A 27,539-nucleotide genomic window follows, 5' to 3' on the forward strand; every position below is an offset into this window, starting at 1 on the left:
AACCCCCAGTTTGTACTGAAAGCAATGGCCTTGTTTTATTACGCCCCTTATTTGCATATTTTGCAATGAGAACGAAGTTTTAAATTAATGAACACTTCGCTTAGAAATAAATGAATTAATTTAAAGTAGAAGCATTTATGAAATTCTGCCTATAATTCTGCTGCCTATAGTTCTTTAAACATTTCCTACTTAATAGATTAGATCTTATGATATTACGTGCTATACAGAATGCCTATTTCATATTGCATTTTCCAGATCTTGTTTAAACAACTATGATGTATTAAAAACAAGTAAAGAAGGAGTCATTTTCACTGTTTATTTTGAAAACCAAAAACAAAAGAACACAATTCTTTTAGCTTTTTCAACGGGGTCGTGGAAGGAGTTATTTCGAAAAGCGATTAAAGAAATCAAAACACAAATTTCAATAATGGTGGGAAATTAATATCGAGAAGGTGGTAATACATTAGGAGGTAACCTATTGCTTGTTCAAAAGATTTGGTATCAAGTGCGACTGCTGTTTTATCAATCTTGATGAAATATGCCCCATTGATATCTAAAACACCAGGTAACTCCATGGTGTGTGCACGAGTTGCTGCGTCTTCCGGAAGTAATACTTCCTAGAATGAAATATATGGAAATATGGAGTGATTGGAAAAATATATGATAGTTTAAAGGAAAGAAAATTTTTACGTGGAAGGACTGGAAAAGGACGGGCCATGCATCCGCTGCCGACCCGTTTTTTTTTGGTCCGGCTGTGTGTTGGCTGCAGCGTGAAGTAGCACCTGAAAGGCGCATTTCGTTTGTTCAACCACATCTGAGAAAAAAAGTTGTCATGAAGTGTTATGGGCTCAATATTTATAGGTTATACTAACCGAACTGTCCTACAGCTTCCTCCCCTCTCTTTAAGATTACCGAAATGGCAAAATTTCTTATCAATCTCTGCTTGGCAAACTCTATTAATTGACTCTCCGCCTTTCGCCAATTTGACAGAAAGGTTTCCATAAGTCCTTTCTTGAGTAAAAAGAATTCTTCTTTTATCTAAAAAAGGAAATATTTTAAAAAATGTATAGTAACTAAACCTCATGTCTATCAAAACAGAAAATCTTACGGCCTCCGTCATATCTTTCAGACGCGGGTATTTATTTAAAAATACCATCGCTCCAACGTGACTGCTGTTCTTGAGAAAATCGCGTCGGCTTTGATAAGTTATTTTCATCAAACGTAGCATTTCGTTGCAAATGTGATTTCTTGTATCATCAGAATCTAACTTAGGCATTAACCTCATGTATTCCTCGGCCTCCATTTGTTCTTCTGCTGTGTAAGAATCGCATTCTGGAAACATGACCGTTGTACACTGCCTACAAAATATTCTAAATGTAAGATACTTAAATGAAATTATAAAAGACAAAAAGTTTTTACCGTTTAGTACGTTTGTCTGACAATTGTTTCCTGAATCTTTTCCCTCGCATGTAGGATTCCAGGGAACCTTTACGGGTATATGGATCATATAACATATCCTGAAATAATTATGTAAACCTCTTACATGCTGCATGGAAACATTGTTTATGTTGACTCACCCATGGTGTCTCGGTAATGAAGCTCCCAGCCGACGGGAAGTAAAAAACTATGGACTTGGCCATTTTCAGAATCTCGTCGCTACTAGGAAAGTTTTTTCGCCTATAAAACAATATTTAAGTTAGCGTAATAATATTGTGAAAATATAGTATTAAATTAAAGCTTACATTTCACAATTTCTCATCAGCCAGTTGTCTGAAGTCCAAATGAGGTATGACAGTTCCTTTTGAGAGCATCGTCTGCTCGGAAAATCGACTGCGTTGAGACGGGCATAATTTCCTCGCTTGTATCTCCCTTTACCCCAATCCTACCTTCTTTAAGAATGTCTGCCAGAGAGAAAAGTTTGTCCTGAGCAAATGAGAATGATTTTAATTCCTAACAGAAACGATAACAGTAAATTTGACAAAATATTTATACCGGCTGAATACTTTCTGCAGCTACTTCCTCAACTGGCCCAACAAGTGGCCCAATAATTTCTTGATCCAGTTGAAGTGTAGGTTCTGCTGAAATAACAATCAACTGGATTGCCTCATTTTCTTCAGTCACAGCAGGTGCAACAGGCTCATTGGTCACGACGCCAACAAATTCAAGCAAAGAAGCATTATTGCCTTTTTCGATTTGCTGTTGAAATTTTCTATTGATAACTACTTACCTTTGGAAAGAAGTTCAGCAAGGGTGGAGACACAAAACAATTTAGCCTTGGTGTTTTCACGAGCAAAGTCGAATAGTTTTACAACGTGTTTCGACATGTTGTTTAGGTTTTTTAAGAGAAGACGGCTAACGGTAACTAACACACGGTCTGCACTGATAGTTTTTCAATTTAACAAAAGAGTTGTATCCCTTTCTAGATTCAGAATGAGACTAACGAAAAGAACAAAAGAAACAAAAAGTTTTTTCGCTGGAAGGAAGGGTTCGGATTTTTCATTCGATGTTAGCCGTATTGCCAAACTTCTAATACGTCACAACATTTTAGGCGATTGAAGAACTTTATTTTACAGCGAAGCTCCACATAAAATATGGTAGTGGAGTCGAATAAAATGTTTTTCATTTCTTGTGTAGATATCGAGAGGATGATAGTCGCAAATGTCTTTGATAGTGCAAAGTCTTGAAATGGCAGGAGCTCTCGGCATAACGAAATAACTATGCGACGGGGAATGAAATTCGATGGTGTCAAACAATTGAACTAGGAAAATTGGATCCCTTTCCTTTTCAAAAAAGACACACAAAATTTTGCCAAAAACCAAACCGTATTTTCCCCATCCCATAACAAGTACTGAATTTCTTTTATAGGTCGTGCCATTGATTACGACGCTTTCCCCGATTGTGATATTGTCCATTACAAAATCATATTGAGAGAAGTTCTCAGTGGTTGAGACCTCATCCGTCGGGATGTCGCTTGCCCTTTTCGGAAGAGAAACGAAATCGCGACTTGTTTTTCTCTCTATAAGTAAAGAGAGTGACGTGCATTGCCTTTTGTAAGCTGTAGTGAATAAAGAATTTTTTAAATTTTTCATGGCATGCACAGGAACTTTGACGGCACCATTTAAGCGCTCAAAGTTCATGCACCAAAAATTTCTTAAGGGACAATTTTTTTGCTATGGAAGGATAATGGATAAGGAGATGCATTTTTGGCCTTATATTTTCGTGTGGATAGCAAGCTTTAAATTTGGAAATGAAGGAAGCAATTAGAGACAAAAAATATGGCAAAAGTGAATCAGTTAATTTGGGCGCAAATACAAGGTCAAATATTTCTTGTAATGTAAGAAGCAAATCAATATAAGGAAAACAAGTCTCCTCATTTTCTATAAGCACACACAACACGTGTGGCAAATAACGCATAAAAGCTAAAGACTGTGCCGCACTCATTTTTGGTGAAAAGCCGTCGCCAGGCGGTAGCAGTTGTTTAAGTTCACACGGCGCGTTACGTTTATCGACAATTAAAGAACCAAAGAGTTTTGCAAATTCTAGATTAATATTGCCCACTGTTACTTTATCTTCTATCTCCGAGATTGAGTCCAATACATTCCCAGAAACCACTGGGCAAAAGTCCTCAAGAACAGAATGCATAGAATCATTGATACAGTTTAGCATTACGTGGTAGTACTCAAGGTCGTTTAAGGCGCATACTGACTTTACACCGCGAAAGTGAGTTCTCCCTGGAGGTAAATTCTTGAACATTGAAATGTCAATTTCATCTTCTCTTGGACAACGCAATTCGAATTCTTTTTCTGTTTCATACGTCTGCATGTCTTCGCGAGTTGCATAGCAAAGAATACAACAGTAGTCATCAGAAAAACTTTCCACCAATCCGAAAATTTGGTTCATGCCTAAATTGTCTGCTGTGAATTGCCCAAGCTTCACGTACAGTGTCATTTTCTCACCGTCATTACTTTCAATAGTGATCCCAGTTTTCCCTAAATCTTTTAATTCTGAAACGATTTTACTCAACAGTTGGTTAAGGGCGTCTTTATTTTTTATATCATTTGTGTGGCACGTAGCAAGGAGGTGGGTGTTAGCTAGCGTACTGTTGTATCTTGGGGAAAGGGACAGATTCGTAAATTAAAACATTCCGCTGTTGTTTATGGTCGCCCCCGCCTTTAGGGGATTTGTTAGTCCAAGGCCGTCGTAAAAAATTTGAATGTATGATACAATTCCTTGTGGGTCATTAGCGGACAACTCCCTAAATCTTTAACCACTTTGAAAGCAAGAATTAATACCATTTTCAACTTCAGGTTCTTTCATGAGATTTTTTAGGTAAATTGGGTCCTTAGACAACGACAAAAAAAGTTTTTTTGATTGAAAATATTGCGCAATCCGAGGTTTCTCAACAATTGCTACGCCTGACTCCCCTTCATTCAAAACATGTTCAACCGCATGATAGCTGCCTATCACTATTGGTTCGGGTAAAACAAAACAAGGGTGATTTTCAAATAATTTCCGAATGCGGTATTCCGATCCAAATTTATCAAAAATAGTTTTCAAGCTATTAAAAGCAAAATTTGTTTCTACAACTTTATTGTAAACATCAGGACCATCAAACGGAGCAAAAAGTGTTGATATCACGTCGCAAGTTTTATCTACCATGATATGAAAGATATCTTTGAAATAGTTTATCACGTCGATGGTTGCATTAAAAGGCACATTCCCCCTCCCTCGTAAATCTATAATCATGTTCGTAATTTCGGTCTCCATTGTTTCTTTCAGTGAAAAAATTTGTTGTGTTAATGAGGGGGAGTTACTGTCTCTACCTTGAGCATTTCCGTTTATGTCGACTTCCCTCCCTTCTCCCTCATTTCTTTCTACGCTTAAATTTACGGCGCCGTTTTCAAGGCCAATATCAAGATCATACATGACAACATTACACTCGTTTGTTTGAAAATGATATGAATGAAATCGCTCAAAATGCCTACCGAAATTAAAAATGTTGTCGGCCGTCGTTTGGCAATAAGGTTCGCAACATCGAATGGGGAAGTCCAATTCTCCGTATAGCTTATGATGGCTTAAGTGCACCTTGATATCCTTTATGGAGTTCACTTGAACACTTTTTTTACACGAGGGACAATTAAACATGTTGGCAGCACTAGTTATTAAACGTCACTTATAATCAATTAATCGAAAGCGCAATTACAAGCATACTATCACATCAAACAACGAGTTAGCATTTAAAAAAATATACAATGATATATGGTCACACAAACGATTCCCTGCTCCAGGCAGTAGAGGGGAGGGAACAGATAATTTTCTTATAAGCCGTTGCTGGAAAATTCTTTGTTTTCTAAAAGGAAACCTGATGTTTAGAATTTTTTCAAAACATGCCCATGTTTACCTATTTCAAAACTGCGTTTCTCTGAGAGTATAATAGTTCGGAATAGTACAGTGAAGTATAACATAGTAAAGTATATCATAGTACAAAAAAGCATAACATACTAGTCTAGAAGTAAACAATAATATAGTAAAGTATAATTGTGGTGAACTAAAAGGACACCAGGGAGAAGCTGGCAACCGGGCCGAGGAGAAAGGACGGCGGGCTTTAACGTTTTTGGGGGTTGGGCAGTTGTGCATATATGTGTCTGGCTATACGAATGAAGCTCAGTCCTGAATATACCTGATACCGTAAAGGAATTCGTACTTTCCAGTTATTCACTTATTCCGTGCGCAACTAGTGTGTCACATTTTGGTGCTGAAACCCGGGAGCGTTCACCATTTTGTTCTCATTATTGTACTCAGTTTGTTTTCGGCAAAAAAAACAAAACAAAAAAAAACGCCCCTTTCGCTGTCAAAATTCAATTGTTCAAAATTCGCATGATTGACTCTAACTGGTAAACAGCGTGATAAAATTCGTTTTTTAATTCGTTTCGTAAATTCGTTTGTTTTTGAATTTTCGACCAGAGAGTCAATGCAAACCCTGGCTTACGTCAGAGAGTAGACGAATGTGTTTATCGATTTTCGTTTGGAATTTGAAACGGTATTCGTATTCGATTGAAAGTCGGTTCTTTATAAATATTTTCCTTTTAGACACGTAAAACCATCACTTTTCTGACAATGTCGTCGTCAGAACCATCAAGAAATGAAGATGTCAGCGACCCTGTAGCAATACGAAGCATTCGTTCCAGTGCGAAACGACGGCATACGAATCAAATCAAAGGATCAAGAAATCACTGGCGACCAACGACTCTACCTTCACAATACGGGCCCAACAGGCTGTCCTCAACGATTTCAGAAAAGAAATAGAAGATCTTCACAAGAGATACGTAGCAGCAGCCGAACTAGATTACGAGGCCAACGAACTAGAGAAAAAAGGGCTCGAGGAAGTAGAACAAAAGTTTGTACAATGTCAATCGATGATCGCTGCTTATATGACGAAGGAAGATATCATCCCAGAGCCAGATGCAGAAGACAGTAAAGTAGAGGAAGCAAGAAAAAAGAAGCTAGCCTTTCAGCATGAACTGGAAACATCGCAAGTTATCCACGACAGAATGGTAGAAGATTTGAAAAGACAACTAGCTAGAGAACAAGAAGACATAAAAAGGAAAATTGACTTTGAAGAAAGTTTATTGGTTGACCTAGAAAGTCCGTTCAAGAAGTTTAATCCACTCCGAAACGAAATGAAGAGTACAGAGTCCCATCCACGAACGTACCAAGAATCGAAGTGAAAGTCTTCAATGGTGACCCACGAACGTGGCCGTTGTTCTTCGCAACATTCATGACAACGATCCACGAAGCAAATGTGTCAAGCGCATACAAACTCCTCAGCCTACGAGACAATTTGAATCCAGACATCCGAAGAAGAGTAGCGCACCTTTTTGTTCCGCCTTCAACTTACGACCTTGCTCTTGTGGAATTAGAAAGGAGATATGGCAGTGCTGAAGTTGTAATGCAGGCTCACGTTCAACATTTAGCCGCAATGCTGCCAATCAAGAGCGGAGATTATCAAGCCCTTTTTTAAATGGCTGCGATGGTGAGAGATGCGGTAACAAGCGCCCAGAGCTTGAACTTTCAACAAGAGATTACCCACTCAACAGTAGTTTTGCAGCTAGAAACCAAACTGCCACTCGATCTGCAACGAGAATGGGGAAGGACAGCATATTCACTGCGACCAAAAACCGCAACCTTAGCAGACTATGATAAGTGGATAGACGGAGTCATTGGAGCAGAGGAATCAAGAGGTACTAATTTCCTTATCCAAAACAACAAATCATCGTTTGCTCAACCACGCCAGAATCAGTACAACGGTCCAACCATGTTGTACACAAATATGGAAGAGGTACGGAAAGAAAATGTATGCCAAATATGCCGCGCCGATCCAGGACACAGGCTTGAAGCGTATCTCAAATTCCGTTCAAAAACGCCAACCGACCGAGCCAAGGACTGTGCCAAGTTTGGTCATTGCTTTCGCTGCCTAGGACGCGACCATTTTTCCCGTTCGTGCAAGAAGAACATTACCTGTTCAGTAGAAGGATGTGGAAAGCGGCATCATACATTGATTGATGGAGCTGAGCTGGTCGCAAAGGGAACCTTCGGAGCACAAGGTATGAATAAATCTACTATCTTTGTCGGCTCATGTCTATCGTCAGCATCGAAAGCAGTATTATTAGCAATTGTTCCAATGGTAGCAAAGAGTAAAGAAAAGGAATATCTCACTTTTGCCTTGCTTGACCCCGGAAGTGAAGCTACTATTATCACTAATCATCTTGCAGATAAACTTGGTTTATCAGGAAAAACAGCGAATGTGCGATTTGGTACGTTTAGAAGGTCAGAAGAAATGGATACAAGAGTAGTGTCGTTCTCGATTAAGTCGCTCGACACCACGGTAAAAATGGAGGTGGACAAGGCCTATACAGTTCCCGAAATTAAGCTGTCAAGACGGAACATTGACTGGCCAAACATCAAGCATCGCTGGCCACACCTGGAAAACCTCGAGCTTCCTGTAACAAATTCTTCGTTAGTTGAAATACTGATCGGAATGGATATTGACGTAGCACACGTACAGCTGGGAAGTCAAAAACCCACCGATGGATTTGAAGGCCCTCGTGCCGTGTTGACTCCATTCGGATGGATTGTTGTAGGCAAAGTGTCATCTTGCCTTTTACAAGGACCCAGCCGTTGGCGAAGTATTCATTTTGGTACATCACAGGAAGTTGATGTGTCCCTCGCCGATACAGTTCAACAATTTTGGTCCACGGAATCGTTTGGAACTAATCCTGATGTGGGAAAGGTAATACCTGAAGAAGATGCCAGAGCCCTCAAGATATTGGAGTCATCAATCACCAATTTGGGCTACCGGTACCAAGTCGATATACTTTTCAAAAAACCTGACACCCGGCTGCCAAATAATAGGACAGCGGCGCTTAAACGTCTGTTCTCTGTGGAACAGCGTCTCTTACGCAATCCAAGCTACGCCGAAAAATACGTCAAAATCATCAAGAGTTATTTACCCGACGGGTACGCAACGAAAGTAACGTACGACGAAAAAGACAAACCGGAGGGAAAGGTATGGTACCTGCCACATCATTTCGTTGTAAACCCCAACAAACCCGAAAAATTGAGGGTTGTTTTTTATGGCTCCGCGAAATACGAAGGTGTATGTTTAAATGGCGTCTTATTACGAGGTCCTGTATTATTATCAAGTTTAGTGGGAGTACTGCTTAGATTCCGGCAACGGCCCGTCGCCATCTCCGTTGACATCGCTAGCATGTATCATCAAGTAAAAGTAAACCCACGAGATCAATCGTTCCTTCGTTTCGTATGGCGCGATCCTGGTTGCCGGCATCCACCTACAACGTTCCAGATGACAGTACAGGTTTTTGGTGCGGTCTCGTCACCCACTTCATGCCTTTTCGCCCTGAAATATGCAGTTGAAAACAATCGCGGCAAGTTTCCAGATGTTGCTGATAAACTAAAAGACAATTTTTATGCAGATAATTTAATCGATTCATTCGACACCAACGAACAAGCCATCGCGTTCTCAAAAAACGCCATTACGTCATTATCCCAAGGAGCCTTCAGATTAAATCAATGGATCTCGTCATCAAAGGAAATAATGTCAACAATTCCTGTCAGCGAGTGGTCAGACCCAAGCTTAAACCTCGACCTAGATGACCTTCCTATAGAAAGAACGCTAGGCATGATTTGGAATTGTCAACTAGACACTCTCCAGATAAAAACGCGTATGGTCAGAACAGTTAACACGAAAAGAGATATGCTTGCAGCCATGTCCAGCATTTTTGACCCCCTTGGAATCCTATTGCCAGTCACGAAGAAGGTAAAAATCTTGTTTCAAGAAACCTGGAGAATCAACGTGGGCCAAGACAGCGTAATGGGATGGGATGAAAGAATATCCACCACTACCAGAGAAAAATGGCGAAAATAGGCGGATGAACTACCGTTATTGAACACGCTGACAATTCCACGCTGCATCTTCTCAAAATCTCATTACAAAGGTACCAATTCGACCACGATTCATGTTTTTAGTGACGCATCGGCGTCTGCGTTTGGTGCTATCGCGTACATGTGGACCACAAACGGTAATGAATCGGACGTCAGCTTTCTGATGGCAAAGGCAAGAATTGCATCAATAAAAAAAATGACGATACCAAGGTTAGAGCTGCAAGCCGCAGTACTGGCCATAAGGCTAGCAACCACGCTGAAATCAGAACTCCGAATCAAAGTTGACTATACAATATTCTGGATAGATTCCGAAATTGTTCTAAGATGGATTAATTCAAGCCATTGTCGGTATTCAGAATTCGTCTCCAACAGGATAAGCGAGTTGTTGGATAAGTCGTCACCGGACCAGTGGCGCTTCGTTCCGGGTGAGAAAAACCCAGCTGATTATTGCACGCGAGGGATACTTCCATCATCCTTCGATCAACACCATCAATGGCTAACTGGTCCGCCATTTCTAAGACAGCCGGAAGAAAAATGGCCAACAAAATTACAACTGAAAGAAGATGGTTGTGACGACGGGGAATTCTTGCCAGCTCAACCGTTCATTTCCAATATTAATGTTAATATCTCCGCAAATAATCAAATTTCTTCTCTTATCAAAGAACTTCCTTCCCTAACGGATCTGGAACGCGCCGTGGCATCCATCCAAATAAAAAAAAGCGTCAACCCGGATCGTGAAATAGGTGTAAACCAACATGGTCTCCGCGAGTTAACTCGACCGTTCGGGCTGTTCGCGGACCACCCTTTCAGCCATTCTGATTTGCTCTCACAGGGAGCTTCTGGGCGCCACCACCACAGACAAAATAATGCTAACAGCTTCCAAACAGTCGTCTGATCCTCTGCTGGAAAATGGGCCCAAAATTGCTCCCAAAAGATTCTCCTGTTGTGAAGCCTATCAATAATAGTTGGAAAACAGAAAAGCAGATAGAAAAAGAAAGAAAAAAAAGAGCAACTTTAGACAGGAAAAATCTACAGAAAAGACTTAAAAGAGCTCAACAACCTGGAGCTGGCTTGCGAGGCAGGGCTTTTGGTCTACTAAACAGAAATGATGGTGTCTTAAGTATAAAAAATTTGAATCCTGAAAATGAAAAAGTAGCCAGAAAACCTAGGCAAAAGTCTTTTACTTCTGTTGAAGGGACCAGCAACCAGAGTAACATTTGCGATATTGAAACGCAAGACAACATTGATCTTGATATTAGCCCAAGAATTGCAGATGAAAGAGAGGCACTCAGAACTTTTCGTAAGTATTTAGATCTACAAATTACTTCAGTTATCTATGTTGTTTTGATTCCAGGCTAATAATTCAATTCATATAGGGAAAGATGTGCTACAGGAGAGACTGAAAAATGCTTGCGAGGAATACTTAATTGCTAAGCAGCTTCTGCTAAGTCAGGCAGAAGAGGAAAAGAAAAAAAAACAATGAAAAGTGGTCGGAACGCCAGAAGAATGTTGATGATATATGGGATGCAAAGAGGGAAGACATGATGCAAGCAATTATTGTACATGCAGCTCCAGCTGTAACACCCCGCTGTCAGCAGTGTCACATGGAAACCACCATTTGTGTGCGTTGTGCATCATGTAAAAAGGTGTTATGCTTTGAGTGTGATTTTAGTCATCACAGAACAAGGCCCTTCAATACCCGTCAATGTATGCAGCTGGACTCATCTTTTCCATTAAAACCAACCCAGTTCCTTGATCCCAGTGGAAATATTTTTGACAAATGTATACAATGCACTTAAATTAATCTATTGAATAATTTTGATAATGAATTTATTCATTTATTTTTCAGATGTTCATGTGCCATTGTTTCTACCAACTGAATGCTCCAATTGTAGAGCAGAAGGGAGCCTGAAATGCCAGGCCGGTTCAAAATCGATTGCTGTTATCACTCGTGATGGTATGTATTGAATAATATGCTGGTTCTCAACCTGACTAACTCTTATATTTTTACAGGTCGCTTTGATCTCTCAAACACTTCTTTTTGCTGCTTGAAATGCCTTTGCATAGCAGAAGCAAGTGTTGAAGTATATCTTCAGTCTGGATTTTGGCCTGGATGTCCGACGTCCTTAACGTATTTGTTCTCCACAGATGTACTGGAACATTGGACTCATCTCAAGGATCAGCTGCCGGGGTCCTCAGAACGTAAATATCTAACAATTTTAGAGGAATTATCAAAAACAAGAGGAAGAGTATGTTACGACTGAAAATCTATGTTTCTTTAAGTGATAACTATATTGTATTTTTCAGTTCGATGTCATCAGCCGGGTTCATTTTGCTCGAGCTTCGAGAGAGTACGAATATATGCAACATCAAATTAACACGAAAATTTTGTCCCGGCAAGTTATGGTTTGTAAAGCATACGGTGTGAAACCCAAAGCTTTGCACGTTGATGGAAATTTTAAGCTTTATCGATGGCGTTTATCTTACATCAAGTAAGTCAGATTTAAAGATTATTGGCTGGGCCAACAATTAAAGAAACATCGTTAATATTCTAGAGATAGATCTCGCTCTCTTTTTAATAGTGATATTATTCACTCTGATGAAGATGTGAAGAGCCATGTAGAATCGATTGACTCTGTTAAGCCCAGGGTAAGGAATTTACTCAAATCGATCTTTTTTTTTTATATATCTTTTCATATATTGATTTTATTGTATTAAACAATAGGGAAAAGGCAAAGATACTTGTGGAGATTCCGCATATACCGCTGGCCGTCTAGAATCCAATCGGAAGAAAAACATGGACCAAACGGGAGTTCTAATGGGTTCTTGCCGTCACGGAGTTATTCTAGGAGCGGCGAATATGGATCGTGGGGAGACATATCGTCATGTCCATTTTCTTAATAGCAAAATTTCTTGCGACTTCTTTTGTCAAGATGTCGTGTGCAAATATTTCCCCTTTGCTGAAGAAATTGGCAAAACAAAGGGACTCGAAAGATTTGCAAAAGTAACGCAGAATTGTACTGGCTTCCTGTCCCGATGGCACGGAAAAACTCACTCATGGCCATGCCAATTGTTATGGGGTGGAAGTTGGAAACTCCATGCAGCTGCTACCACGGGGGAGGAACAAGAACAAGTCTTTTCAACAATGTCGCGATATTCCAACACAACCCGTTATATGAGTGATGCTTCCCGAAGGGATCATCTAAGCGCTGCAATCGGATATTGGAACAGGCGAAAAGAAGAAAATATGGGGAAAACTCTTGTCAAGCGTTTGCTAAAAGCTCGGAAGAAGGTCGCCTGTCTAGAAAAAAAATTTGATTCCTTGATGAGAGAAAGAGGGCTAGTGGAAGAAGATCTGCCAAAGATACTGGAACACCTTCGCACTAAGGCAATAAATTCTCATGATAAAATTGCTTCGACAAACTGGCCTCTCGCATATGAAAAAGAAGACTTAGAGGGACTTTATCTTCAAATACATAGGTTGCAATATAGGATAGAAACAGTAGCCGGTAATTTAAAACTATATTTTTAGTTCATTGGTTTTATTCTTATGTAAAACTAAATAACTGATACAGGCTTGTGTCTTTTTCTTTACAGTTTCATCTAAAGAGAGAACAAAATTAAGAAAAGGAATTACCAAAGCTAAAAAAAGGGCCGAAGGGCATATCTTGCTTGTTAATCAAATGATTGAAAATTGCCAAACAAAATTGCAGCCTAACGTTGCTGAAGCTGAAATTAGATCCTGGCGGAAAGTCGAACCAACTGACTTCACTGAAGGAATTTTCCCATGGCAAACAGAAGGATCGGATTAGTAACAAACCATCTCCAAAATATCCTATTATATTTTATTTGTGATACATGATTTGTTTCAATTAGTTTCTGGTCGAGGCAATTTTCACCTGATCGACCTGTGGATGTGTTGCGGATTGTCAAAATCCACAAGAAGAAAGAGTATCCAAGTTTGGAAGGCCCGTCAGACGGCCTATTGTTTTTGACTTATAATTTATGTTATAATTGTAAACTTTGTGTAGGCCGCCAGGGGCGCTGCCAAGCAGAGCCCTCTTGGTGGCCGATATCGGCAATAGCCGTTGTTAGAATTTTTCCTGTGTAAAGGCAGACGCCATTTTCTTGTGTCAGAAGTCAGTTTCAAATAAACTAGTGGTAGAACCTGCCTAAGTTAAATTTACAAAGGTATTGAATCGCAGGTATTAGAGTTGTTAATTAGATTTAAATACTTTTCATGGTCCTTCGAACCGTTTTTGAGACTGACGATATCGTCCAAGTAATTGGCGTAATTTAAAAGTGTAGACTTTGAGTGAGAGATTCAACACGTGTTGTAAGGAATCACGTGTTAGGGAAATTTTCAGCCCGCTATTAAGTTATAGTGTAAGTTTGTTTGACCTTTCTGTTTCCTAACTAACCATTCCCATTTGGTCGAATCGCAGTTGTCACACTACTCTATAGGCAATGCTCCCTAGGCAAAGGCCATACACCTTCGAAGAGCACCAGAAGATGAGAGTATATTAAGTCTACGTTATAAGTTAAGATCTCTTTACTAACCCTGTTCCACAGTACCTGGGGAAAATTAGGAGGTTAGGAGAGTTCCATGCTCAAGTAAAGTTTGGGGAACGACCTCACCCACTGCATCCTACACCTACCAGGCCTTATCAACCTCTACCACCGGGGGTTCATATTGATGAGAAGTTGGCCTTCTATGAGACTGGATTCTACAGCGTGGCCATCAGATATCTGCCTCCCAGTGATGCTGTAGCAGTCACCAACCTTCAAGTCAACGCAGACAAGGCCAGATATCTGGAATCATTGAAGCCAGAAGACCAACGGCAACCAATAGTTGTGGTAAAAGAGGAGCAAATTTACCCTCACATCCCACTTCCACTAGGGCCATTGGTACATCCAACACCAACGCTGGCACCGAGACTGATACCACCACCACTAAGGAGCCTATGCCCAGCACGATATCGTGAACAGCATCCACCACAGGTACGCCCAGTAAGGACCATCCTTGTCTCCAACATTTTTGCAGCGAGGGCAGGAGTACCAGACAAAGACAAGAAGAACGTCAAGGTGGCAATTGAAGACCATGCTGAAGGCCAAGTGGTAACGGTGAAGAGAGAGGAAGAGGAAGAATTCGTTCTTCAGGTGTTGGAGTCCGAATTCTAAAAAGAGGGTGTAGCAAAAGGAAATCCCCAAGAAGTTGAATTTAGTTTCAAGTTAATAAAAAGGTGTGCGATTTCGCAAAAATACAGTCTTTTGTTTCTTCTTAAACTCGTTTTTGTGTTGCTTTCTCAGACACAATATTGCCTTGGGATATCCCACTATAATTGTTATTTAGACAACTTTTTCAGATCACCAGTAGAACTCCACAACAAAAATGGCTGCCAAGAGATTGAATCAAGCAACGTTGGCGGTGACCATAGAAGTTTTGGAGAAAGAGCTTCATAAAGACTTGAAGAATTATGAAACTGCAGCTAATGAAAGCAGACTGCAGGAAGCTGAAACTTCGTTTGAGCTGGCCGATGACAGGATGAAACGACTAATCAGAAATTACGAAACAATCATCCCTATGTTGGAACAAGCCCCCGAAGTTCAACAGAAGTACCTGGTGCAGCATGAAGAGTTCGTCGACCGTTTCCACAAAATAACCATCGACTGGAAGAAAAAGAAACCAGCAGTAACAACAAGTATAGCAAGCCCCATACTTCAAGTAGCAGCTCCAAGTGGAAACAATACACCTCCAAGCACAATTACTCCACCGATGAATGCGATGCAACTGCAAGTACCTTCAACCCCGTGGAGCATTACACATCTGTTACCACGGATAGAAATCACCAAGTTTGATGGAGATCTTAGCAAATGGGAGGATTGGTGGGCAATTTTTCGCACACTGATCCACGAGAATCCGTCAATGAGACCCATCGAGAAATTCAGCAGACTGAAGTTGCATTTAACGGAGGACGCAGCTGGTGCGATATCGTACTTGGATCTGACAGACAACAATTATATCAAAGCAATAGATATTTTGACTGGGAAATACAACAAGCCGAGATCGGTAAAAGCAGACCATTATATTGCCATCACAGAACTTCCAAGAGTAGAACATCAAGAAGACTTTAAAGGACTACGGAAACTACATGACAAGGCAATGGGCCATGCTTTAAACCTCGGCAGTTTAGACCAACAAACAGCTCAGAATGAAGCAATTATGGAAATCTTGACCAGAAAACTGCCAATTGAACTAAAATCTCGATGGCATGGCAAAACCAGGCAGTTCAACAAGACATTAGCAGATTTCTTTACCTTCATCGACTCAATAGCTGCAGATTGGGAGTATGCTTACTCAACCGAGAAGCAAGAGAAGAAGAAGACAAGACCAGAAACAAGCGAAAAAACGCAAAAAGTAACATTTGCCACCACACCAACGGCAGCTGAACTAGCAGTCACAGGCACTGCTACAGAATATAAAGACAGGAAACAGAACCCTATGGTCAAAAGAAGATGTTTATTCTGCAATGATAAACATTCACCGGCTAAATGTGATATCACCCTAGAGAAGAAACTGGAGCTAATCAAAAAAGAAAAAAGGTGTTGGAAGTGCCTGGGACAAAATCATCAGGTGAGAGAGTGTTGGAGTACAAGAAAATGCTACAAGTGCGGAATGGGTCACCACACGTCTATCTGCAACAAGGCAGTTAAACCGAAATCGGTGACAGCAACTGTGGCAGCGTCTCCAATGTTAAAAGTGGCAGATGGCGCTCCTCTCTCAATCGAAGCACGCCTATTTGGTGGCGTATACGTCCAAACGGCAACAGTGGTAGTGGAGGGCCCAAACGGGTGGCATAAAGCTATCGCCTATATCGATCAAGGATCGAATGCAACCCTTGTTAGAAGTGAATTGGCACAGACTTTAGGGCTACAAGAAGTCGGAAAAATCAATCTGAAGCTGCAAGCAGTGGGACACATCCATCCAGAAAAGGAAAGAAGCGTAAGAAAGCTACGACTTCGCGGAACAATCCCACAGGCGGAAGATATTGAACTTGAAGCAATAGAGCAACCCGAAATCGGGAAAATTGCTGGGTCAAGTAAGACAGAATTCGTCAGCGAACTTTGGAGACAAGGATACCAACTAGCCGACGACAGAATACTGAGCGGAAAAGCAGAACCCTGCCAAATAGACGTCTTGATCGGAGCGAATCAAGTCTGGAAGGTTCTCGGCTCAAAACAGATCGTGTCGAATACAGGTATTCGAGCGATAGAAAGTAAATTGGGATGGCTACTACTAGGGCAAGATGAGAAGGTGGCGTTATCGTCTACAACGGCTATCAGCTTTCTCTTAAAAGCTAAACTAGGAACACCCAAAGATTTACATGAAGAAACTGACCCGAAAAAAGAAGAAATTGATTTTGCCAGATGGTGGAAACTAGAGAGTCTAGATCCACTGGAAAAGGTGCCACTTTCAGAACAGTGGAAGACCTATGCAGAGTCCATCACTCAAGATGATGATGGACATTATGTAGCACCGCTCCCATGGAATGGGAACAAAAAATACCTCAGCAAGAATAAAGCCATGGCAGAAGGTCAGGCAAAGGCACTGATAAGAAGATTGGACAGGGACCAGGAGATGAAGACTTCATACGAAGCCGAGTTCAGCAAATTAAAGGAACTTAGGTTCATTTCCAAGGCGGATACGTCATTCGACGGTATCTACACGGTTCTGCCCCATCATCCGGTTGTCAGAAAAGACAAAACCACCAGTAGAGTAAGGCCAGTTTTCAATGGTTCAGCAAAACCGAAAACGGGTTTCAGCGCCAATGATTGCCTAGAAGAAGGACCCAATCTGAACCCAGACATTTTTGACATCATGTTACAGTTTAGGCTCAACCCCATTGCCTGGACAGCTGACATTAGACAAGCGTTTCTAATGGTGAAACTGCTTAAAGAAGAGACGCGGAAGCGTTAAGGTTTTTTCTAGAGGATGTAAACGTCCCAGGATCACTGCAACTTTATAAATGGAACAGGCTTCCATTTGGACTCACATGCAGCCCGGCAGTGCTCAGGACCGTCCTGAAGAAACATTTGGAGTCCTATGAAGGTGACTTAGCAGAAATCAGCAAACAAATTCTACGCCACCTATATGTAGATGACTACTTGTCGAATGCATCTACAATAGAAGAAGCAATGGCCGTAATCGGAATCGTGCTGAAACTTTTTGCTGACGCAAACATGGACTTAAGAAAATGGGTAACAAACAACCAACAGCTGCGTAGATATCTACAAAAACAAGGCCTAACCAATGACTCAGACAAGTCACACTCATGTCTTAATTTAGACCCACAAAAAGTGCTTGGAGTTAGATGGAATACTAGCACGGATTGCTTTTATTTCAAGGCAGATGTTATCGTAGACGCAGCAGCAAAAGTTCAAGTGTTAACTAAACGAGCTTTTGAACGAATTTCAACAAAATTGTTCGATCCACTTGGATTAATTGGACCTGTAACGCTCCAATTTAAGCTTCTTTTTCATGAATTGTGGGAATTCAAGATTGGATGGGACGAGAAGGTGCCCGAAGAAACGGAAAGCCGATTCAGGACAATTGTTGAAGATTTAAAATACATTGACAAGATTCAAGTGCCAAGAATGATTTCTATGGCACCTAGCAAACACACGCAAGAACTGCATGTTTTTTGTGACGCTTCAACCAAAGCGTATGAAGCTGTTGCTTACGTGAAATCAAGACATCCAGATTTCATTCGGCTAATTTGCTGCAAAACCAGAGCAGCACCACTCCCGAAGAACGAGGTATCTCTACCACGGTTAGAGTTACTTAGTGCCGAACTCGGCAGTGTTCTAGCTGAAAGAATCGTCAACGCAGTTGACAAAGTAAATTGGGAAGTGCATTTATGGACTGACTCAATGGCAACCCTTGGATGGATTCGCGGAGAAGCAAACCGTTGGAAGATGTTCGTCAGAAACAGAGTTGAAGCCATCCAGAAGAGGTTTAAGCCAGATCACTGGAAACATTGTCCGGGGAAAGACAACCCAGCAGACCACGCATCAAGAAGCTTGACAGCAAAGAAGTTAGTTGCGGCTTCTTCCTGGTGGGGAGGTCCCTCCTGGCTGAAACTGGAAAAGACGGAATGGCCGCAACAAGATATGCCGACATCAGAAGTAATGCAATTGATGGAGATCGAAGCAAAATTGAAGCAGAAACTGCAAATCCTTGCAGCTAATAGTACTTCGGATTGGTTTGACGTACTCGTATCAAGAGCAAGCAGTTATCTGAGAGTTTTACGTACAATCGCCTGGATGTTTAGGATTTTTAGGAAGGAGTCGCCCGGCAAAGCAACTGAAATGATCAGGGGAGTGGAAGTTTCCTGTCTCTCTGTTCACGAAATCGCCGTCGCCGAGAACTTCATCTTAAAACTCATTCAAAAAAGGGCATTTGCAGAAATCTACGAGTCCTTGGGGAAAACGAAAGGGAAAACCACATGGTAAACTGCTTCACGGTATTGATACACTCAGGCCCATTTGGGATGCAAAGGAGCAACTCATCCGAGTGACTGGAAGAATAGGCCCGGCCCTAAAAGAACTGCTCATCGATCCACCCATCCTTCTTCCATCAAACGACAGGATTGTCGACATGATGATTTACTATCATCATGTTAAACGGAAGCATGCTGGTGTCCAAAACACTCTGACGTTCTTACGAAATCGTTTTTGGATCATTCGTGCACGCCAACGGATTAAAAGTGCCATAAAAAAGTGTGTAAAGTGCCAACGAGTTCAATCGCGTCCCTTTAATGAAGAAACTGCTGCAATGCCATTGGATCGAACCAAGAAAGCGCAGCCATTTGAAGTGATCGGGATCGACTACTTCGGCCCAATGTATGTGCTAGAAGAAATGATTCTTATTGAAAAGGACAGTGATGGGAACGATATCGAGAAAACTCGTGTTGGTGAAAAGAAAGTGCATGCGTGCTTGTTTACTTGTGCAGTCACAAGGGCTGTGCATTTGGAGCTTGTTACTGATCTGACAACACAAACCTTTATGTACGCGTTAAGAAGAATGATGTCACGCCGAGAAGATTGTAAAATTATCTACAGTGACAACGCGTCAACGTTTACTTGTGCCGCAAAACTAGTGACGGAAGATCCTACCCTAGCCAACTGGCTCTCAAGTAAGGGTATAGAATGGAAGTTTTCTCCTAGCCTAGCTCCATGGTGGGGTGGGTTTTGGGAGAGGATGGTCCGCTCCGTTAAAGAACCGCTAAGAAAGGTGCTGGGGAAAATGAAGGTTAGTTTCGACCAACTTCACACCATACTGGTGGAAATTGAAGCTATCGTGAATTCACGGTCCCTAACTTATGTTTCTGGCGACGCACATTCCTACGAAGTTTTGTCTCCACAAAAGTTGCTGACCGGAAGACAACCTGGAGCTACATCAGAGTCACCCGACTCAACGAAGATGAGCCGTGATGACCTCATTGAGCTGGATAAGCAGAGGAGCGAACACGCCTTAACATGGTGGAGGCTGTGGCAAGAGTCATACCTGTCTGATCTTATGCGATTTCACTGTCGCAAGGGAAAGGGCACCAGAATTCCGCGTGTTGGCGAAATCGTCCTGCTAAAAGAACCTAACATCAAACGTGTTTCGTGGCCGACAGCTATTGTTACAGGAGTGATACCTGGAACCGACGCCAAGGTGCGAGCGGTTGTTTTACGACTACGTTCGGGTAAGGAAACCACCAGGAGCATCCAGACTGTCTATCCATTAGAAGTTCAAGCCGATATCGACACGCCTGTCGACGATACCGGAATCGGCACAGTGGAGAAGACTACGTCTACAAGAAAGAAGAATCCGCTCCGTAAGAAGAATTTGGAATCGCGCGAGGACGCTGGCGATTCCGGCAGGGAGGATGTTGCGGATTGTCAAAACCCACAAGAAGAAAGAGTATCCAAGTTTGGAAGGCCCGTCAGACGGCCTATTGTTTTTGACTTATAATTTATGTTATAATTGTAAACTTTGTGTAGGCCGCCAGGGGCGCTGCCAAGCAGAGCCCTCTTGGTGGCCGATATCGGCAATAGCCGTTGTTAGAATTTTTCCCTGTGTAAAGGCAGACGCCATTTTCTTGTGTCAGAAGTCAGTTTCAAATAAACTAGTGGTAGAACCTGCCTAAGTTAAATTTACAAAGGTATTGAATCGCAGGTATTAGAGTTGTTGATTAGATTTAAATACTTTTCAGGATGCTCCTAAGAAGATTTAAAGAAGAAGTAACTGAGACTCCCATCGAAATGTTTCGATACTTGGATTCGTTATCACATCTCAAAAAGTCACTGGAACTAAGTTTGTCATGTTCTAAATTACCTTTAAATCGAGGGAAACGTTTTCTTGTATGTAATGAAATAAAAAAAATTGAAACTAACCTAGCTTCCTCGCTCTCACTTTTTGAGGAATGCTTACCGCCAGATAAACACGACGTGTTTTATGAATTTTACAATAGTTCTGAAGATGAGAGTGATTGTGAGTCTGATAGCGATGATGAACTGGTTGAGGAATAATTGTAAGATAACAAATAAACAGTGAAATGCAACAATATTTGAATAGCTACAGAACAGTGAATGAATAAAACTTGGATAAAACGAGGTAAAAATATATTTAGTAGCAAAATCAATTTAGCTATTAAGTTTATGTACTGAACGATCAACGATGTAAGGAAATACAAAAATACCGCCATAAAATATTGGCCTCCGTGTTCTTGAATGAGTATGGCTCTTGGTTGACTCAAACATTCTTCACCTTAAATGCAAAAATATGCTATTATACGGATACCACTACATTCCATAACAATTTCTAATCATATTTTTAAAAACAAAAAATTTCTCAGACTATCGCACTTACCCCCGGATCGCAGAAACTACGAAAAACTGTTTGTACAAAAATGTTTTGTTTTTGGAAATTCTGATCTAAATTTCATAGAAAAGTATAGCCAATATCATTACTTTATTAGCTACACATTGCACCTAAATGGGACGATTTTGGACTTATAGTTTTTCCTGAAATAATTATTTTGGTTTCAGATAAATTTGGGAGGAGGGGAAACAACGAAAAAGTTGAAAACTTTGGGCCCGTCGTTCATGCATTAATTTTACTTTTTAAACGTTCAAAATATAATTTTTAGAATCTACATAAAATCAGGAATGTCTTAGTGCATAAATAAAAGCAGAATTTTGCATATTAGTGATACAATTTACCTATAATCGAAGAGCCAATCACATTCATGAATACAGATGCCATTATTTTTAGGCGGCATTTTTGAATTTCCTTTACATTGCTTCGGTTCATAAACTTAATAGCTATATAGGTTTTGTTACTATATTGTTTTTTACTTCGTTTTATTAAAACTTCATACATTTACTGTTAACTTAAAAAACCATTATCACTGTTTGGTATTATTTCTTTCATTAAAAAAACTCCCTTACCAGTTGATTATCTCTGTCCATCTCACATTCACTCTCATTTTCAGAACTACTGCAAATTCCATTAAACTTGTTTATATATCGTGATAAATATTCTTTCTAAAGTAAAAGAATATTGAAGCTAGTTTAGTTTATGCGTTTTTATGTTAGTTAGTGTAATTGTGTTCTAGAAACGTTCCCTGGTGTTCTTGACTATGACGAATAATTAATTATTTTTAGATAGCCTACCAACCCATGTTACAATTTCTCGTTTGAGAAATTTTAATTATAAGGTAAAACTGTTGTTTCATTTTCTGACTTATAGTTTATTCAAAAGTGTCTTGCATTCGAAGAACCAATGAATGTAACAAATGCTAGTGGCATGGGAGACAATGATAAATCGCTCTTTACAATATGAACAAGGATGGCACTTTCTTGGTTCAGAATTCTTTCTTTTAAGAAAGACAATATATATGAAAAAGGATGGTACTTTCCTGGTTCAAAATTGAGTTTAGAATTGAAATATGTTTGGGTACAGCGAACAACCTTAAGGGTGTTGGGTACAGCGAACAACCTTAAGGAGCTGAAACGTGGAAAAAACTTAAATTGAACTTTTCCGAGTGTACTGAAACCTAATTTTATCGATTACTTTTCCTTGTGGTCCTCTAAAAAACATTCCTTCGGGAGTTTTGACCAGATCCTTGTTTACTTTTATAGCATTGCTTATTTGAAGAGGTAAAGGCACTGGATGAATTGGAGAAGGACTTGGAGTAGGAGGAAAAGAAGGAGTAGGACTTGGAGTAGGAGTAGGAGGAAAAGGAGGAGTGGGGCTTGGAGTTGCACTGCTGAAATTTTCACAGCTGTTCCTGCTTCCTATCTTCAACTGCCCAGCAGCACAATCGGGTATTAAAGATCGGGTAAGAACATCTCCAGTTATAGACTTGTGGTAATCCCAATGAATCACTGAATTTTTTACTCCTACACACAAAAAGAAGTATCATTTATTGAAAAAGTTTAAACATTCAGAATGAAAATTTACGTGATGAAGCATGCTGTTTCCCCCCCAAACGCCCCCCTTTTTGGAAAACCCTTTTAAAGGGGGGTTTTTTTTTTTGGTTTTCCCCCAAAAAAAAAAAAAAAAAATCTGCAATTGAAAATACAATGAAGAACTAATAATCACCTATGGGATGAGCAAAATTTGTTGGAGAATCAGTTGAGACAGCATCAGTGATAGTAGTGCATTGATCAGGAAATTCCGATGTATCCTGAAACACATTTAAAGAACTCATGAAAACTAAAATACATTTACATTCAAAACACAATCAAAACTCAAATGACCAAACATTTCAACTTACTTTACCAGAGCTTCCCTTGGACAAACCAACTGTAGCCCTATTACTAGCATTAGATTGTGGAACTGATAGGGAATTTACTGTTTAAAAAAACAAAAGTTCAATGATCTGCGATTAAAAATGTAATGAGAAAAAATAATCAAATAAAACATGTATGTTTTTTGTGTCAGAGAAACAAAAAAAAATACAAGTTTAAATACCATATTAAAAATTATATAAAATAATTACTTGGAGAATGACACGTAAAAAGTTCTGATGAATTTGGCAGTAATGAAATCTGGGGAGACTCAATGGAGCCAGTATCAGTGATGTTATTGCACTGATCGGGAAGACCAGTTGTATCCTGCAACATATTAAAAGAAGTGAAGGCTAACCATAAACATCAAACATTAAATTTTACTTTACATAATAAGTTTTTTTTTCAGGTCTGGAACAAGAATCTGTTGTGTCTTCCGAACGATTACAACAGTTTTCATAAAACTTTTCTGCATAGTCATCCAGCGTCAAAAAATTTTTCAACGCAACATCACCATATGCATTACAGTAAGTTGTTGTTTCTTCGGAATTTGGAAGATGAATAAAGACTATTATTTCAGCATTATAGTTTTCCTTCAATATTTCACAGCGACGAAAAATATCGTCTTTTAGACAGTTCTTAGTCTGCTGTGATTTTGGTTTCAGTTTTCCTTCCACAGAAACAGCAACATTTGTTTTTTTGGAAACCTTTGGCAATAAAAATAAGTTTAACTACTCGAAGGAATTTGAACGGAACAACTTACAATTAGGCCAAACTTCTTGTGTTTCACTCGTCGGCAATTTTCCTCCGTTGATGGCTCCAACATTTTAAATGTAAACACCGACACACTTTTTCTACTGTGTGTGTAGCCTAAGCCAGTTTTTTGGGCGTCTGTTTTCCAGCAGAGGAGCAAACGACTGTTTGGCAGCTGTTAGCATTATTTTGTCTGTGGTGGTGGCGCCCAGAAGCTCCCTGTGAGAGCCAATCAGAATGGCTGAAAGGGTGGTCCGCGAACAACCCGAACGGTCGAGTTAACTCGCGGAGACCATGTTGGTGTAGACGAGCTCGAGGCTGCCCTTAACACCTGCATTCTGTTGGCGCAAGAGAAAGACATCAAATCGCTTCGGTCCCACGGACGTGTGCACAGAATGTCGAGCCTGCTAACCTTGAATCCGTTCATGGACCCAAGAGGCGTAGTGAGAGTGGGAGGTCGACTAAATCATGCCAACATCCCAGAATGCACGCGCCACCCAATCATCCTGAAGGAAGATCACGTCTTCACTCTGTTGGTGGTGAAACATTGCCCTTCGGTTGTCAATCACGCCGGCGTTGAAAGAACTCTAGCTGAAGTGCGATCACGATACTGGATTTTAAAAGGAAGACGGACCATCCGCGGAGTAGTTAAAAGATGTGTCATTCGCCGCAAAGCGAGGGCCAAACCAAAACAACCGATGATGGCAGCGTTGCCAAAAGAGAGACTCGAAGCCTTTTCGCCCCCTTTTACAAACGTCGGCGTTGATTTCTTCGGTCCGATGTACGTCGTGGTGGGTCGGAGAAGGGAGAAAAGGTATGGTTGTCTATTCACCTGCTTTGTAACCAGAGCCGTCTACCTGGAAATCGCGCTGGCCTTTCGTCGCTTTATTGCCATCAGAGGCACGCCAGCAGTAGTTTTCAGTGACAATGGAACAAATTTAGTAGCCGGTGAGCGTGAAATGCAAGCCGGGATGGACAATCTGACGCGGAAGGCAGCCAAATGTCCAAAGGAAGAAAAGGATTGCAATCTCGACCACAAGAAGATATCCGAAGAAACGGCTAGAAGACGATTAGTTTGGCGTTTTTCCCCTCCATCAGGCCCCCACTTCGGAGGCGGGTGGGAGAGAATTGTACAATCAAGCAAAAGGGCACTACGAGTCGTACTACAAGACAGGGCAGTATGCGACGAGGTTCTCCTAACCACCTTCGCCGAAGTGACGTCAATACTAAATGGGAAACTTTTAAGCAAAGTGAGCACGGACGCGGACGAGCTCGAGCCGTTAACACCAAACCACTTCTTGCTACTCCGGCCGCATCCGCATATACCACCCGATGAGGAGAAAGCATTCACTGGGCATTCTAGGAGACGGTGGAAACAGGCGCAGTTTATTGTGTACCAATTCTGGAGAAGATGGATCACTGAATGTATCCCGAACGGAATCGAGAGGAAGAAATGGTTCAAGGAGACTCGCCAACTTCAATTGGGTGATCAGGTTTTAATCATTGATGAAAACACCCGACGTGGTGACTGGATATCTGGGGTTGTTACTAAAGTTAACATCGGAGACGGGAAAATTGTTCGCTCGGCCACCGTTACCACAAAAAACGGAACTTACACTCGCCCAGCAGTGTAAATTCCCCCCAAATTATGTTTATTATTGGAAAATTCAGGTTCATTCTAAACATGCAGTCCAGCAGTCCAGCAGCCAGGCCCGGGCGGCGAGTATGTGGTGAACTAAAAGGACACCAGGGAGAAGCTGGCAACCAGGCCGAGGAGAAAGGACGGCGGGCTTTAACGTTTTTGGGGGTTGGGCAGTTGTGCATATATGTGTCTGGCTATACGAATGAAGCTCAGTCCTGAATATACCTGATACCATAAAGGAATTCGTACTTTCCAGTTATTCACTTATTCCGTGCGCAACTAGTGTGTCACAATAATAAAGAAAAGTGTACAAAATATAAAAATGCCTAAATGCCCAAATTTTAACTTAAGAAGTTTAGTAAAGTATCACTAAACTAACTATTCCTCGGACAACAATAGAAATACAATACTTAATTAAACTTTACTTTTTAAAATATTTATTGCTGAATAGTAAGGTAAATAGTAAATTCATTTTATTTAACTTAATTATTAACTTAACAAAAATTAAATTCAACTACATGAACTTATAAAGTTATACCACAGCTATACTTGAACCATAATCCTTATACTTTGCAATCCAGTCCTATACCACTAAGCTACCCAATAATACAATAATACGATTCTTTGCAATTATATCAGTGTTCTGTATTTGACGAATAAAATAAAATAAAATAAAATACAAATAAAATACAAATAAAGCTGTATTTTTATTTTTATTTTTGACTTATTTTAGTGTGAGTATTTTATTTGACGATATCTGTATTTTAATAAAATACTCAAATAAAATAACCGTTTTCAAAATTTATGAGTAAAAAATGCTATTGTTTATCTTCTGAGTTCTGACATCTGCTGTTTAGCATTTATAGTTTTCAGTTTCACTTTCACTGAGTGAAGCCGGCTATAGCAGACGACCTTATCTACCACGCCACGAGTCCAGTAGTCACCGACCTACCTCAACAGTGGAGAACAGTGTAACATTTTTTCTGATAATATTTGGAGTTTATTTATTATTACTATTCGTTTAATGATGGCATCTAAATTTATACACTTTCTTATACTTAAGTCTTCGAATGTCAGTTGAAAACTGAAATAACTTATTTGTTGTGTGGAAATATAGGTTATAATGGGGCCGTTGGGGCGTCCTAAAAGTAGTAAAAAAAATAAGCAGGCAAATCCAACCAAAGGGCAACGGAGAAGGCCCCGAAAGAATCACAATTCTCAATCAACTGAATCAAGGGAAGATGTGGGCCCTGAAGTGGAGTTATCACTTGCTGAACAAAACAGTGACGGTGGTGAAGGACTTTCAGAGACAGAGAGTAATTAGGCCGAAGCAACCAAATCAACACCTGGCATTCCTATCCCAACTTAAAAAATGAAAAGCTGGCCATCTTTGCGGAGTAATTTCTTTTCCAACTGGAGAGAGGACAAGAAAGAATTGATATACGCCCAGTGCAAGCTCTCTAAGAAACGCTGTGTTCTAAAAGGAAACTAATGTTTTGCTATATCTAAACATGACTTGTTTGTCACCTCCTCCGACACACGATGTTTAGAAATTTTTTTCGAAACAAAAATGATTCCCCCCACCCAAACACATTTGTTTTCTTTTTGTTTTTAACCAAACGGCACCGAAAGAACCCCAGGCTATGCTGGAAGCCATGGCCTTGTCAGGGAGGAATATACTCCTCCCTGGCCTTGTTATCCCTCCCCTTATTTGCATATTTCTCGAAATTCGTAAAAAATTTTATTTACATAAATAAATGAATTAACTTTAAAGTTGAATACATTAATTTGCAGCTAATGCATTTAAACCTAATTTGGTTAAAATCTAATCCTCTGCATC

At 40.4% G+C, this 27,539-nt stretch overlaps 5 protein-coding genes and 1 pseudogene across 6 annotated transcripts; 4 read left to right on the forward strand and 2 right to left on the reverse strand.

Moving 5' to 3' along the window:
- Positions 1 to 407: 407 nt before the first annotated feature.
- On the reverse strand, positions 408 to 2,324 carry LOC116919366 (annotated as a pseudogene).
- A 4,697-nt stretch (positions 2,325 to 7,021) lies between these two features.
- Positions 7,022 to 10,945, forward strand: LOC116919365. The gene is made up of 3 exons (XM_045168657.1): positions 7,022 to 9,337; positions 10,619 to 10,762; positions 10,817 to 10,945. The coding sequence occupies exons 1-3, from the start codon at positions 7,022 to 7,024 to the stop codon at positions 10,943 to 10,945; spliced, it is 2,589 nt and encodes an 862-aa protein (XP_045024592.1).
- Positions 10,353 to 11,726, forward strand: LOC123469604. Its single transcript, XM_045168658.1, has 4 exons — positions 10,353 to 10,762; positions 10,839 to 11,244; positions 11,312 to 11,419; positions 11,476 to 11,726. The coding sequence occupies exons 2-4, from the start codon at positions 11,004 to 11,006 to the stop codon at positions 11,724 to 11,726; spliced, it is 600 nt and encodes a 199-aa protein (XP_045024593.1). The 5' UTR covers positions 10,353 to 10,762; positions 10,839 to 11,003.
- Positions 11,715 to 13,274, forward strand: LOC123469605. The gene is made up of 4 exons (XM_045168659.1): positions 11,715 to 11,954; positions 12,018 to 12,111; positions 12,188 to 12,971; positions 13,060 to 13,274. The coding sequence occupies exons 1-4, from the start codon at positions 11,824 to 11,826 to the stop codon at positions 13,272 to 13,274; spliced, it is 1,224 nt and encodes a 407-aa protein (XP_045024594.1). The 5' UTR covers positions 11,715 to 11,823.
- A 9,812-nt stretch (positions 13,275 to 23,086) lies between these two features.
- On the reverse strand, positions 23,087 to 24,340 carry LOC123469628. Of its 2 annotated transcripts, XM_045168721.1 has the most exons (5): positions 24,068 to 24,340; positions 23,694 to 24,011; positions 23,517 to 23,631; positions 23,292 to 23,368; positions 23,087 to 23,201 (listed from the first exon to the last, which is right to left on the reverse strand). In XM_045168721.1, the coding sequence occupies exons 1-5, from the start codon at positions 24,128 to 24,130 to the stop codon at positions 23,106 to 23,108; spliced, it is 669 nt and encodes a 222-aa protein (XP_045024656.1). In that variant the 5' UTR covers positions 24,131 to 24,340; the 3' UTR covers positions 23,087 to 23,105. The 2 variants fall into 2 exon arrangements, with proteins under 2 accessions (XP_045024656.1, XP_045024657.1); XM_045168722.1 differs by lacking the exon at positions 23,694 to 24,011 and having other exon boundaries at positions 24,068 to 24,307.
- A 112-nt stretch (positions 24,341 to 24,452) lies between these two features.
- On the forward strand, positions 24,453 to 25,691 carry LOC123469606. Its single transcript, XM_045168660.1, has one exon. It carries the CDS (start codon positions 24,453 to 24,455, stop codon positions 25,689 to 25,691), a length of 1,239 nt encoding a protein of 412 aa, XP_045024595.1.
- Positions 25,692 to 27,539: the final 1,848 nt, after the last annotated feature.

The sequence above is a fragment of the Daphnia magna genome, linkage group LG2 (genome assembly GCF_020631705.1).
Source record: "Daphnia magna isolate NIES linkage group LG2, ASM2063170v1.1, whole genome shotgun sequence".
NCBI lineage: Eukaryota > Metazoa > Arthropoda > Branchiopoda > Diplostraca > Daphniidae > Daphnia > Daphnia magna.

Bases quoted from the DNA above. Each gene is read 5' to 3' on its own strand.
- LOC116919365 (XM_045168657.1), top strand. From the start codon at position 7,022: ATGGCTGCGATGGTGAGAGATGCGGTAACAAGCGCCCAGAGCTTGAAC. The intron at 9,338-10,618 runs GTAAAAATCTTG...ATGAAAAAGTAG, and splicing joins TATTGCCAGTCACGAAGAAG to CCAGAAAACCTAGGCAAAAG. The intron at 10,763-10,816 runs GTAAGTATTTAG...TTTTGATTCCAG, and splicing joins AGAGGCACTCAGAACTTTTC to GCTAATAATTCAATTCATAT.
- LOC123469606 (XM_045168660.1), top strand. From the start codon at position 24,453: ATGTCGAGCCTGCTAACCTTGAATCCGTTCATGGACCCAAGAGGCGTA.
- LOC123469628 (XM_045168721.1), bottom strand. From the start codon at position 24,130: ATGTTGGAGCCATCAACGGAGGAAAATTGCCGACGAGTGAAACACAAG. The intron at 24,012-24,067 runs GTAAGTTGTTCC...TTATTGCCAAAG, and splicing joins ACAAGAAGTTTGGCCTAATT to GTTTCCAAAAAAACAAATGT. The intron at 23,632-23,693 runs GTAAAGTAAAAT...AATATGTTGCAG, and splicing joins CTGAAAAAAAAACTTATTAT to GATACAACTGGTCTTCCCGA.
- LOC123469604 (XM_045168658.1), top strand. From the start codon at position 11,004: ATGATGCAAGCAATTATTGTACATGCAGCTCCAGCTGTAACACCCCGC. The intron at 11,245-11,311 runs GTATACAATGCA...TTTATTTTTCAG, and splicing joins TGGAAATATTTTTGACAAAT to ATGTTCATGTGCCATTGTTT. The intron at 11,420-11,475 runs GTATGTATTGAA...ATATTTTTACAG, and splicing joins TGCTGTTATCACTCGTGATG to GTCGCTTTGATCTCTCAAAC.
- LOC123469605 (XM_045168659.1), top strand. From the start codon at position 11,824: ATGCAACATCAAATTAACACGAAAATTTTGTCCCGGCAAGTTATGGTT. The intron at 12,112-12,187 runs GTAAGGAATTTA...ATTAAACAATAG, and splicing joins TTGACTCTGTTAAGCCCAGG to GGAAAAGGCAAAGATACTTG. The intron at 12,972-13,059 runs GTAATTTAAAAC...TTTTCTTTACAG, and splicing joins TAGGATAGAAACAGTAGCCG to TTTCATCTAAAGAGAGAACA.